This window comes from Oncorhynchus kisutch, linkage group LG1, assembly GCF_002021735.2.
Source record: "Oncorhynchus kisutch isolate 150728-3 linkage group LG1, Okis_V2, whole genome shotgun sequence".
NCBI classification, from domain to species: domain Eukaryota; kingdom Metazoa; phylum Chordata; class Actinopteri; order Salmoniformes; family Salmonidae; genus Oncorhynchus; species Oncorhynchus kisutch.
The window spans coordinates 56,197,368-56,211,727 of NC_034174.2; the positions used below are offsets into that span (position 1 = coordinate 56,197,368).

General features: G+C 42.2%; 1 protein-coding gene across 2 annotated transcripts in view; it reads right to left on the reverse strand.

Annotated features, from left to right (window-relative positions):
- Window positions 1-14,360, reverse strand: part of LOC109890640 (protein MTSS 1-like) — a 127,221-nt gene that overhangs the window by 90,161 nt on the left and 22,700 nt on the right. For both annotated transcript variants that reach the window (XM_031827318.1, XM_031827308.1), the window contains exon 4: window positions 10,022-10,095. In XM_031827318.1, coding sequence (XP_031683178.1) covers window positions 10,022-10,095 — 74 coding nt within the window. The remainder of the gene's footprint in view (window positions 1-10,021; window positions 10,096-14,360) is intronic.

Genomic DNA, 14,360 nt, shown 5'->3' on the forward strand with positions numbered 1-14,360 from the left:
ACAAAATGAAATAATCCACATGACTGGGCAGGTGTGCATCCATTTTTATTTATCCACTGGGGAGCCAGGCCCAGCCAATCAGAATTCGTTTCCCCCACAAAAAGGGCTTTATTACAGACAGAAATACTCCTCAGCACCCCACCTCCACTCCCCCTCAGACAATCCCACAGGTGAAGATGGTGGTCCTGAGCTAGAGTGGTTACACGTTGTTTTTGGTTGTGAGGCCAGTTGGATGTACTCACAAATTCTCTAAAACAACATTGGAGGCAGCTTATGGTAGAGAAATGCCAATTGCAAGCTCTCTCAAAACATGCAGCAATGTGTTGTGACAAAACTGCACATTTTAAAGGGCCTTTTATTGTCCCCAGCACAATGTGCACCTCTGTAATGATCATGCTGTTTAACCAACTTCTTGATATGCCACACCTGTCAGGTGGATGGCTTATCTTGGCAAAAGAGAAATGCTCACTAACACGGATGTAAAAATGTGCCACAACATAAAACAAAGTTGAGAAACACTTTGTGTAAAAATAATAATAACGTACAGCGTAATGAAATACATCACGATGTAAACAGGGCATCACACAACAAAACCTACACAACCACTAAGTTGCTTTGCAGAGTAGGTAGACATTGCTTAAACAGTTCCCCAAGGGAACTTATGGGTCAAAAGCATTGGCTTCTCTAAACGGTGATAGGGCTGTGTGTGCATGGCTACACGCAAGGCTTGCCAAAGCACCTTTATACTTTGTGTTATTACAGCAAGAAATGCATGTGCAGGGTCTGCCTTACTGTGTAAAGTCTAACTTCAACATATTGGCCAGGAACATAAGCAGATCATGTAGTAAACTATTTTATAATATTTTTAATTTACGAGGCGCTATAACAAAAGAGCTTTGCCTCTCCCAGCTCTGTATAGGTTTAGACTATCATATCAGTGCATCCCTAATTGAATGCGCTTTGAGCATGGTGTAGTCATTAATTACACTTTGGATGGTGTATCAATACAGCCAGTCACTACAAAGATACAGGCGTCTTTGCTAACTCAGTTGCCGGAAAGGAAGGAAACCGCTCAGGGATTTCACCATGAGGTCAATGGTGACTTTAAAACAGAGATTATTGGCTGAGATAGGAGAAAACTGAGGATGGATCAACCTTGTAGTTAAAAGAGCCAAATACAAGGGAAAGTGCCAAGTACTACCACTCTCTGAAAAATAAAAAACATCAGCAGCTCGATCCAAGTCAGGGCTAGTGACACTGATAGTAGCTTAAGGTCTGGTTTATAGAGAGCAATGGGAAAACTGAGTCTTTTATTCATGTCCCATCAAACTGGAAGCAGGAGGGGGGGGGGGGTCTAATACTGTCTCAGGTATAATGATCTAGCATTACCAGCTCTCATTGTTCAAGTGGTGGATAATGAGAGGCCTGGCTGACGGCACGCCCACTGTTATTCCTGCAGTTTTTCCACTTGAGTGCAAAGAGCAGGTCGTAAATTGTAGGTGCGGGTTTTAGGCTGAGAATCTGACATGGTGATAATACCCCTGACCCAGTACCCAAACAACTGATGGAATGATTCCCCTCCAAGACCGGCACACTTAAAAACTAAGCTGATTTTCATGGGTAAGCGTCGACTGTAATCCTTAGCAGAAAGTAAGCATGAAAGGAACTGGCAGTTTAACATTTCAATCTGTTACAAAATATGAATATTTCAAAACAATTAAAAAGATTCAAAGGCCACTTTACTGTTGTATAACAGCAATGTTAATGGTTCAATGTGATCATTTCAAAACTGGATTGTGTCACTTGATCTCTAGGGATAGGGGGGAGTTTAGTAACAATATCACAGTGGAAACTGATACTTTGTATTGTGCTTCAGTGCCGTGTTAACTGAAAGCATGCGCCTGCGCGCATGCACAACGCACATGGAAGAATTCTCAGATCGTCTGCCCTTTGAGAGTTCTGTTTTTAAATGTATTTGTGAGACCCTCACCCTATCCGCTGTTTCTTAGAAATACACAGAACCTCAGATGGAAATAAGCCGTTTCAGTAGTAGCTTATTAATAACCAGTTACACTTGTACCCTTATAAAGGGTTGAAAATGGCAGATTTGGGGACTAATAAGCACCTAAATTGGAACGTAGTGGCTGTACATTAACATATTATATATGACATCATAGCTCTGGCTTTGCCTCTCCCAGCTCTGTATAGGTTTAGACTAACATAAGTTGCGTGACAAGACGTTCCCCCATCCCTTCGGATAATTGGGCAACTTAAGCACATTTTTAAGTCTGAGGCAAATACTATAAATTAATATGAATTTGTTTTTTAAAAGATTAGACGCAGAGGACAATAAATAACACTGACGTCATACAAGCAAGCCAAACACCCGTGAGTCCAAACGTGTACTTCACATTTCCATTTACAGTGTCAACATTTATGATCAGTATGTTTGATGTAGAGTACCAGTCAAGTTTGGACACACCTACTCATTCAAGGGTTTTAATAAATTTTTTACTATTTTCTACATTGTATAATAATAGTGAAGACATCAAATCTATGAAATAACACATGGAATCATGTAGTAACCAAAAAGGTGTTAAATCAAAATATATTTGAGGTTCTTCAAAGTAGCCACCCTTTACTTTGATGACAGCTTTGCACCCTAGGCATTCAATCAACCAGCGTCACCTGGAATGCTTCTCCAACAGTTGAAGGAGTTACCAAATATGCTGAGCATATAAAGATTTTTTTTTGAGGTAGTCCAACCTTTGACTGGGACTATACAGTTCAAAGTTGGCATTGCGTCATACACTGGGTTGTTCTGAACAGAATGAGCCTGTTTGTTTACTGTGAAGTTCCCGCTGCACACACATCCGAATGCACTCATTACTCCGTTTCTCTGAATTGCCCTGTGAAAGCCTATCACTGTAAGAGTATATTCTATAACTTAGCTAGTTGTGTTGGCAAAAGAACAAGTCATTCAAATCATTCACACCTGACCCAGATTTATAATGGACCGTTTAGGACAGCGTAAACTGTAATTGTGTGATGAGGAGACGCAGGGATGTGTTCCAAACAAAACTACCAGTGTGCTCTCTAGTTCCTCAACGGCACAGCTAGGAATGCTCAAAAAGTACTGTATAGTTAAATCTTCTTTGAGTCACAAAAGAGCATTTAAATTGCTTAGGAAATATGCACACTTGGAGGTGCGTGGCCACTTGGAAACACCAGTTAGTCCCCTCACTCAAGCCCATGTACTGTTTTTGACTTGTGTTGCACCTACCCCACATTCTCCAGGAATAGTCTTAACATGTTACTGAAAGTATCCCAGAGTATTTTCAGATTTCGTCACTCACAAATGCGGCGAAAAGTACAGTAAATGTAAAATGCACAAAATCAACAGTGTAATGTTCGGTCTTGTGTCTGGTGAACTGTTGTGTACACATCTTTGGTCTAATAATTTCTCCCATTATGTACAAACTGATATGTTTCTATTGGCAACATGATTATGCATATGCATTTCAAATTTGTTCTGTAAGAAAAATTTCAATTTAGCCGTATAGATATAGGCCAATTCCCAAAAGTGTAAAGGCAATTATCCTGGAAGGATATTGACCACCATCCGTCAGAAGAGGAAGCCTGGTTATTCTATAGAAGTGCCTTCCTCGTCATCTTAAATAAGCATTCCCCGTTCAAAAAATGTTGAACTAGGAACAGATATACAAAAACATCCTGTGGCATTCTGCATTAGCATCGAATAGCCCCCGTGATATGTACATTTTCAGGGAAGTTAGGAACCAATGTACACAGGCAGTTAGGAAAGCGAAGGCTAGCCTTTTCAAGCAGAAATTTGCATCTGTAGCACAAACTCAAAAAGGTTCTGGGACACTGTAAAGTCCATGAAGAAAAATAGCACCTCCTCCCAGCTGCCCACTGCACTAAGGCTAGGAAACACTGTTACCACTGATAAATCCACTATAATCGAGAATTTCAAAAAGCATTTTTCTACGGCATTGCCATGCCTTCCACCTGGCTACCCCTACCCCGATCAACAGCCCTCCACCCCCCACAGCAACTCGCCCAAGCCTCCCCATTTCTCCCTCACCCAAATACAGATAGCTCATGTTCTGAAAGAGCTTCTAAATCTGGACCCCTACAAATGAGCCGGGCTAGACAATCTGGACCCTCTCTAAAATTATCTGTCGAAATGGTTGCAACCCCTATTACTAGCCTGTTCAAACCCTTTCGAATCGTCTGAGATTCCAATAGACTGGAAAGCTGCCGCAGTCATCGGTCCCTTCAAAAGGGGGAGACTCTAGACCCAAACTGCTACAGACCAATATCTATCCTACCCTGCCTTTCTAAGGTCATCGAAAGCCAAGTTAACAAACAGATCACCGACCATCTCGAATCCCACCGTACCTTCTCCGCTATGCAATCTGGTTTCAGAGCTGGTCACAGGTGCACCTCAGCCATGCTCAAGGTCCTAAACGATATCATAACCACCATCGATGAGACATTACTGTGCAGCCATATTCATCGACCTGGCCAAGGCTTTCGACTCTGGAGACCACATTCTTATCGGTAGACTCAACAGCCTTGGTATCCCAAATGACTGCCTCGCCTGGTTCACCAACTTCTTCTCTGATAGAGTTCAGTGTGTCAAATTGGAGGGCCTGTTGTCCGGACCTCTGGCAGTCTATGGGGGTGCCAGAGTGTTCAATTCTCGGGCCGACTATTTCCTCTGTATACATCAATGATGTTGCTCTTGCTGCTGGTGATTCTCTGATCCACTTCGAACAGACGACACCATGCTGTATACCTTTGGCCCTTCTTTGGACACTTAACTAACCTCCAGATGAGCTTCAACGCCTCCCCTTCTGTGGCCTCCAACTGATCTTAAATGCAAGCTCGTCAACCGATCGCTGCCCGCAACTGCCCGCCCGCCCAGCACCACTACTCTGGACTAGAGGTCGACCGATTAATCGGAATGACCGATTAATTAGGGCCGATTTCAAGTTTTCAGAACAATCGGAAAATTGTATTTTTGGACAACGGTTTGGCCATTTTTTAAAGACTTATTTCATATTTATTTATCTAGGCAAGTCAGTTAAGAACACATTCTTATTTTCAATGACGGCCTAGGGACGGTGGATTAACTGCCTTGTTCAGATTTTTACCTCGTCAGCTCGGGGGAATCAATCTTGCAACCGTACAGTTAACTAGTCCAATGCTCTAACCACCTGATTACATAGCACTCCACGAGGAGACTGCCTGTTACGCGAATGCAGTAAGCTAAAACTAATCTTATAAAAAACAATCAATCATAATCACTAGTTATCTACACATGGTTGATGATATTACTAGTTTATCTAGCGTGTCCTGCGTTGCATATAATCGATGCGGTGCGTATTGTTGCTCCAATGTGTACCTAACCATAAACATCAATGCCTTTCTTAAAATCAATACACAGAAGTATATACTTTTAAACCTGCATATTTAGCTAAAAGAAATCCAGGTTAGCAAGCAATATTAACCAGGTGAAACTGTCACTTCTCTTGCGTTCATTGCACGCAGAGTCAGTGTATTATGCAACAGTTTGGGCAGCCTGGCTTTTTGCAAACTAATTTGCCAGAATTTTACGTAATCATGACATAACATTGAATGTTGTACAATGTAACAGGAATATTTAGACTTAGGGATGCCACGTTAGATAAAATACCGAACGGTTCCGTATTTCACTGAAATAGTAAACGTCTTGTTTTCGAGATGACGGTTTCCAGATTCGAACATATTAATGACCAAATGCTCGTATTTCTGTGTGTTATTATGTTATAATTAAGTATGATTTGATCGAGCAGTCTGAGCGGTGGTAGGCAGCAGCAGGCTAGTAAAGCATTCATTCAAACAGCACTTTAGAGCGTTTTGCCAGCAGCTCGTCGCTGTGCTTCAAGCATTGCGCTGTTTATGACTTCAAGCCTGTCAACTCCCGAGATTAGGCTGGTGTAACAGATGTGAAATGGCTAGCTAGTTAGCGGGGTGCGCGCTAATAGCGTTTCACACGTTACTCGCTCTGAGACTTGGAGTGGTTGATCACCTTGCTATGCATGGGTAACGCTACTTCGAGGGTGGCTGTTGTCGATGTGTTCCTGGTTCGAGCCCAGGAAGGAGCGAGGAGAGGGACGGAAGCTATACTGTTGCACTGGCAATACTAAAGTGCCTGTAAAGAACATCCAATAGTCAAAGGTTAATGAAATACAAATGGTAGAGAGAAATAGTCCTATAATAACTACAACCTAAAAATTATTACCTGGGAATATTGAAGACTCATGTTAAAAGGAACCAACATCGTTCATATGTTCAAGTTCTGAGCAAGGAACATAAACGTTATCTTTCTTACATGGCAAAACGAGACGTGGTCACAAAAGCATACAGGAACTCAAGTCCTTCTGTTCACCTGATTTAGAATTCCTCACAATCAAATGTCGACCGCATTATCTACCAAGGGAATTCTCTTCGATTATAATCACAGCCGTATATATTCCCCCCCAAGCAGACACATCGATGGCTCTGAACAAACTCTATTTGACTCTTTGCAAACTGGAATCCATACATCCTGAGGCTGCATTCATTGTAGCTGGGGATTTTAACAAGGCTAATCTGAAAACAAGACTCCCTAAATTGTATCAGCATATCGATCGAACGTGTTAACCCTCGCAAGGCTGCAGGCCCAGACGGCATCCCCAGCCGCGCCCTCAGAGCATGCGCAGACCAGCTGGCCGGTGTGTTTACGGACATATTCAATCAATCCCTATCCCAGTCTGCTGTTCCCACATGCTTCAAGAGGGCCACCATTGGTCCTGTTCCCAAGAAAGCTAAGGTAACTGAGCTTAACGACTACCGCCCCGTAGCACTCACTTCCGTCATCATGAAGTGCTTTGAGAGACTAGTCAAGGAACATATCACCTCCACCTTACCTGACACCCTAGACCCACTCCAATTTGCTTACTGCCCAAATAGGTCCACAGACGATGCAATCTCAACCACACTGCACACTGCCCTAACCCATCTGGACAAGAGGAATACCTATGTGAGAATGCTGTTCATCGACTACAGCTTGGTATTTAACACCATAGTACCCTCCAAGCTCGTCATCAAGCTCGAGACCCTGGGTCTCAACCCCGCCCTGTGCAACTGGGTACTGGACTTCCTGACGGGCCTCCCCCAGGTGGTGAGGGTAGGCAACATCTCCACCCCGCTGATCCTCAACACTGGGGCCCCACAAGGGTGCGTTCTGAGCCCTCTCCTGTACTCCCTGTTCACCAACGACTGCGTGGCCACGCACGCCTCCAACTCAATCATCAAGTTTGCGGACGACACTAGTGGTAGGCTTGATTACCAACAACGACGAGACGGCCTACAGGGAGGTGGTGAGGGCCCTTGGAGTGTGGTGTCAGGAAAATAACCTCACACAACGTCAACAAAACTAAGGAGATGATTGTGGACTTCAGGAAACAGCATTGGGAACACCCCCCTATCCACATCGATGGAACAGTAGTGGAGAGGGTAGCAAGTTTTAAGTTCCTCGGCATACACATCACAGACAAACTGAATTGGTCCACCCACACAGACAGCATCGTGAAGAAGGCGCAGCAGCGCCTCTTCAACCTCAGGAGGCTGAAGAAATTCAGCTCGTCACCAAAAGCACTCACAAACTTCTACAGATGCACAATCGAGAGCATCCTGGCGGGCTGTATCACCGCCTGGTACGGCAACTGCTCCGCCCACAACCGTAAGGCTCTCCAGACGGTAGTGAGGTCTGCACAACGCATCACCGGGGGCAAACTACCTGCCCTCCAGGACACCTACACCACCCGATGTTACAGGAAGGCCATAAAGATCATCAAGGACAACAACCACCCGAGCCACTGCCTGTTCACCCCGCTATCATCCAGAAGGCGAGGTCAGTACAGGTGCATCAAAGCTGGGACCGAGAGACTGAAAAACAGCTTCTATCTCAAGGCCATCAGACTGTTAAACAGCCACCACTAACATTGAGTGGCTGCTGCCAACACACTGACTCAACTCCAGCCACTTTAATAATGGGAATTGATGGGAAATTATGTAAAATATATCACTAGCCACTTTAAACAATGCTACCTAATATAATGTTTACATACCCTACATTATTCATCTCATTTGTATACGTATATACTGTACTCTATATCATCTACTGCATCTTTATGTAATACATGTATCACTAGCCACTAACTATGCCACTTTGTTTACATACTCATCTCATGTATATACTGTACTCGATACCATCTACTGTATCTTGCCTATGCCGCTCTGTACCATCACTCATTCATATATCTTTATGTACATATTCTTTATCCCCTTACACTTGTGTATAAGACAGTAGTTTTGGGATTGTTAGTTAGATTACTTGTTGGTTATTACTGCATTGTCGGAACTAAGCACAAGCATTTCGCTACACTCGTATTAACATCTACTAACCATGTGTATGTGACAAATAAAATTTGATTTGATTTGACATATTGCACTTTTACTTTCTCCAACACTTTGTTTTTGCATTATTTAAACCAACTTGAACACGTTTCATTATTTATTTGAGGATAAATTGATTTTATTATTAGATTAAAATAAGTTAATTCAGTATTGTTGTAATTGTCATTATTACCAAAAAATATAATAATTAAATCGGCTTTTTTTTGGTCCTCCAATAAATCGGTATCGGTGTTGAAAAATCATAAAATCGGTCGACCTCTACTCTGGACGGTTCTGACTTACAATATTTGGACAACTACAAATACCTAGGTGTCTGGTTAGACTGTAAACTCTCCTTCCAGACTCACATTAAGCATCTTCAATCCAAAATTAAAAATAGAAATGGCTTCCTATTTCGCAACAAAGCATCCTTCACTCATGCTGCCAAACATACCCTCGTAAAACTTACCATCCTACCGATCCTCGACTTCGGCGTTGTCATTTACAATAAAAGCCTCCAACACTCTACTCAACAAATTGGATGCAGTCTATCACAGTGTCATCAGTTTTGTAACCAAAGCCCCATATACTACCCACCACTGCGACATGTACGCTCTCGTTGGCTGGCTCTTGCTTCATACTCGTCGCCAAACCCACTGGTTCCAGGTCATCTATAAGTCTCTTTTAGGTAAAACTCCGCCTTATCTCAGCTCACTGGTCACCATAGCAGCACCCACCCGTAGCACGCGCTCCAGCGGGTATATCTCACTGGTCACCCCCAAAGCCAATTCCTCCTTTGGCCGCATTTCCTTCCAGTTCTCTGCTGCCAATGACTGGAAGGAACTGCAAAAATCACTAACGCTGGAGACTCATATCTCCCTCAATAGCTTTAAGCATCAGTTGTCAGAGCAGCTCACAGATCACTGCACATAGCCCATCTGTAAATAGCCCATGCAACTACCTCATCCCCATATTGTATTTTTTTATTTTGCTCTTTTGCCCCCGAGTAGCTCTACTTGCACGTTCATCTTCTGCACATCTACCATTCCAGTGTTTAATTGCTACATTGTAATTACTTTGCCACCATGTATATATTGTCTTACTCACCTTATCCAACCTCATTTGCACACACTGTATATAGACTTTTTCAAAAAAATTTTTTTTTACTGTGTTTGTTTGTTTGTTTATTTCATGTGTAACTCTGTTGTTGTATGTGTCAAACTGCTTTGCTTTATCTTGGCCAGGTCACAGTTGCAAATGAGAACTTGTTCTCAACTAGCCTACCTGGTTAAATAAAGGTGGGGGGAAAAATGTATATATTTTTCTTTTTAAGCACCACAGCAAAAAAGTCAAAATCATTGACTGACCTACATGCACCATATTTGCAAAGTGTAAGTGCAATTCAGGACACATGCAGCCAGCAGTTAACTTCCATTCAAAAAACTACAATTGTCTACGTTATCTATTGTGGCATCAATAAGGGATGGAGACAGGTGCATATCTTTGGCTTTACCTCTTGTTCCAGTCGCCATATCTGCCACCTTCTGAAAGGCTTCCAGGAAAGAGCCTGTGACGACGATAGTTGTCCTAAAAAAATAAAAACAAATACAATGATACACATTACAATTAAACCACTTTAAAAAAGGCATATTGCAGTGAAACATTTGATTTTCCTGTGTTTTAAATACACTCAGTGGCCAGTTTATTAGGTACATCCATCTTGTACCGGGTCGTACCGGCCTTTGCTTCCAGAACAGCCTGAATTCTTAGGGACATGGAAACATATCTCAATTGGTATCAAGGGACCTAATGTGTGCCAGGTAAACATTCCTACACCATTACACCACCAGCCTATACCGTTGAGACCAGGCTGGATGGGGCCATGGACTAGAGGTCGACCGATCAATCGGAATGGCCGATGAATTAGGGCCGATTTCATGTTTTCATAACAATTGGAAATCTGTATTTTTGGGTGCCGATTTGACTTTTTTTTTTATATATACACACTGTTACGGATACAGTTATCCTGTGTGTGTGTGTGTGTATCCTGTGTGTGTTTCTTTTCTCTCCTTCTCCCCTCACAGGTGAGAATCATCACTCCCCAATCAGTCAACCATCAATCAGAAGACACACCTCCTATTTCCTACCCTATCACAGTTCCTTCCCCATGGTTTAAAAACCCCATCATTTGTTTGTTCTAGAGCTAGCTCAATATCTCTCTGTAAATGATATGTCTGTAGGTCTCTGTGTTTCACTCTCGCTTTGTGTCTTAACCTCTCTTTTGTTTGAGCACCTCATAGCACTTTGTCATCACCTGTGAGTATTGTTTTGGTTATGGTGTTTGTTGCTGGTGGGAAAAAGGGGAAACCAAGACAAGTCGCCCATGGGCATACACTACCCGTAGGTGAACTTTGTTAAATACACTAGGTTGAACTGGGCGGACCACCCACTGTATTTTTGGTTAGTTAGTTAGCTGTTGTTAAAGTAGGCTAGTCTAGCTTAGGGGTGTTTTTGTATATTTATTGTTTCTTTCCTTGGGTCCAGCTCAGCCCCTTTTCCTGCTCCCCCCATTACCGTGTGTTTATAAATAAACTTTGAGTTTGACGGTAGATTTCAGTTGTCCTGGTTATTTCGTTCACACTTTTACTTTGTCACAATTATAATTTGCATGAGTTATGTTACGGGTCTCATTACCATCCCCCCTAGACTGTCGGGCCAAAAGGGATTCGTAACACACACCTTTATTTAACTAGGCAAGTCACATTCTTATTTTCAATGACGGCCAAGGAACAGTGGGTTAACTGCCGTGGTCAGGGGCAGAACGACAGATTTTCACCGTGTCAGCTCAGCGGAATAATCTTGCAACCTTACAGTTAACTAGTCCAACACAATAACGACCTGCCTCTCTCTCGTTGCACTCCACAAGGAGACTGCCTGTTCCGCGAATGCAGTAAGCCAAGGTAAGTTGCTAGCTAGCATTAAACTTATCTTCTAAAAAACAATCAATCACTAGTTAACTAGATATGGTTGATGATATTACTAGATATTATCTAGCATGTCCTATGCGTTGCATATAATGTGACTGAGCATACAAGTATCTGACTGAGCGGTGGTAGGCAGAAGCAGGCGCATTAATATGAATTCAAACTGCACTTTCGAGAGTTTTGCCAGCAGCTCTTCATTGTGCGCTGTTTATGACTTCAAGCCTATCAACTCCCGAGATCAGGCTGGTGTAACAGATGTGAAATGGCTAGCTAGTTAGCGCGCGCTAACTAGAGGGACGGAAGCTATACTGTTACACTGGCAATACTAAAGTGCCTATAAGAACATCCAATAGTCAAAGGTTAATGAAATACAAATGGTATAGAGGGAAATAGTCCTATAATTCCTATAATAACTACAACCTAAAACTTCTTACCTGGGAATATTGACGACTCATGTTAAAAGGAACTACCAGCTTTCATATGTTCTCATGTTCTGAGCAAGGAACTGAAACGTTAGCTTTCTTACATAGCACATATTGCACTTTTACTTTGTTCTCCAACACTGTTTTTGCATTTAAACCAAATTGAACATGTTTCATTATCTACTTGAGGCTAAATAGATTTTATTGATGTATTATATTAAGTTAAAATAAGTGTTCATTCAGTATTGTTGTAAATGTCATTACAAATAAAAAAAATAAAAAAAGAGTTTTTATTTAAATCGGTATTGGCTATCGGTCCTCCAATAAATCTGTAACTGCGTTGAAAAATCATTGGTCAACCTCTAGTGTGTATGGCCCAGTAAATCACTCGGACCAAGCATCCTGACATCCAGGACCTGCATACTAGGCAGTGTCAGAGAAAGGCCCAAAAAATTGTCAAAGACTCCAGTCACCCAAGCCACAGGTTCTCTACCGCATAGCAAGTAGTACCAGAGCGCCAAGCCAAGGACCAAAGGGCTCCTTAACAGCTTCTACTCCCAAGCCATAAGACTGCTGAACAATTAATCAAATGGCCACCTGGACTATTTACATTGACCCCCCCCCCCCCCCCCCTTTGTTTATTATTTATGCGTAGTCACTTTACAAATTACCTCGACTAACCTGTACCCCCTGCACTTTGACTCGGTACTGGTAGCCCCTCGTTATGTAATTTCTTGTCTTAGATTATTTTCTTCTTTTTTTAAACTTTAGTTCATTTAGTAAATACTTAACTATTTCTTGAACTGCATTGTTGGTTAACGCTAGCGTCCCACCTGGCCAAAAGCCAGAGAAAATGCAGAGCGCCAAATTCAAATAAATTACTATAAAAATCAAACATTCACTAACTCACACATGTTAACCAAATTAAAGCTACACTTGTTGTGAATCCAACCAGCATGTCAAATTTCTAAAAAAGTTTTTGGGCGAAAGAAAATGATGCTATTATCTGAGGATAATAGTAAACAAAGAGAGAACATATTTCAACCCTGCAGGCGCGACAAAACTGAGAAATAAAAATAGAAATCATGCCTTTCATTTGACGAGCTTCTTCTGTTGGCACTCAAATGTCCAATAAACATCACAAATGGTCCTTTTGTTCGATTAATTCCGTCGATGTATATCCAAAATGTCCATTTATTTGACACGTTTGATCGAGAAAAAACACAGGTTCCAACTTGCGCAATATTACTACAAAATATCTCAAAAGTTACCTGTAAACTTTACCAAAACATTTCAAACTACTTTTGTAATACATCTTTAGGTATTTTGTTACGTAAATAATCAATAAAATTGAAGACTGGATGATCTGTGTTCAATACAGAAGGAAAACAAACTGACGCTACTTTTCTGGTCATGCGCCTCTATCTAACAGTACACTTCAAGTGACCCTCGTTTTGAACAGGCATACTTCATTACACAAAGGAAAAACCTCAACCAATTTCTAAAGACTGGTGACATCCAGTGTAAGCCGTAGGAACTGCAAGAAGGTCCCTTGGAAATCTGTATTCCCAATGAAAACCCATTGAAAAGAGAGTGACCTCAACAACAAAAATCGGAATGGTATTTCCTGCTACATAAGTTCTGTTATACTCACAGACATGATTCAAGCAGCTTTAGAAACTTTTGAGTTTCCTATCCACATCTACAAATAATATGCATATCTCATCTTCTGGGGATGAGTAGCAGGCAGTTGAATTTGGGCATGCATTTCATCCGGACGTGAAAATACTGCCCCGTCACCAAGAAGTTACGCTTGTAAATATGAATTTCACGGGAAGGTGAAACTTCACCCCAAGTCTGTGGTCCTGAGCACTCTGGAGAAGGTTTTCATCAAGGATCTCTGTACTCTGTTCATCTTTCCCCAATCCTGACTAGTCTCACAGTCCCTGCTGCTGAAAAACATCCCCACAGCATGATGCTGCCACCACACTTCACCTTGAGGATGGTGCCAGGTTTCCTCTAGATGTGAAACTTGGAGTTCAGGGCAAAGAGTTCCATCAGACCAGAGAACCTTGTTTTTCCATGGTCTGAGAGTCTTTAGTTGCCTGTTGGCAAACTCCAAGCGGGCTGTCATGTGCCTCTTACTGAGGAGTGGCTTCCACCTGGCCACTACCATAAATGCCTGATTAGTGGAGTGCTGCAGAGATTGTTAAGATGGGAAAACCTTCCAGAAGAACAACCGAGGAACTCTGTCAGGATGACCATCGGGTTCTTGGTCACCTCCCTGACCAAGGGCCTTGTCCCCGATTGTTCTGTTTGGCTAGGTGGCCAGCTCTAGGAAGATTCTTGATGGTTCCAAAATTCTTCCATTTAAGAATGATGGAGGTCACTGTGTTCTTGGGGACCTTCAATGCTGCAGAAATATTCCGGTCCTCTTCCCCAGATC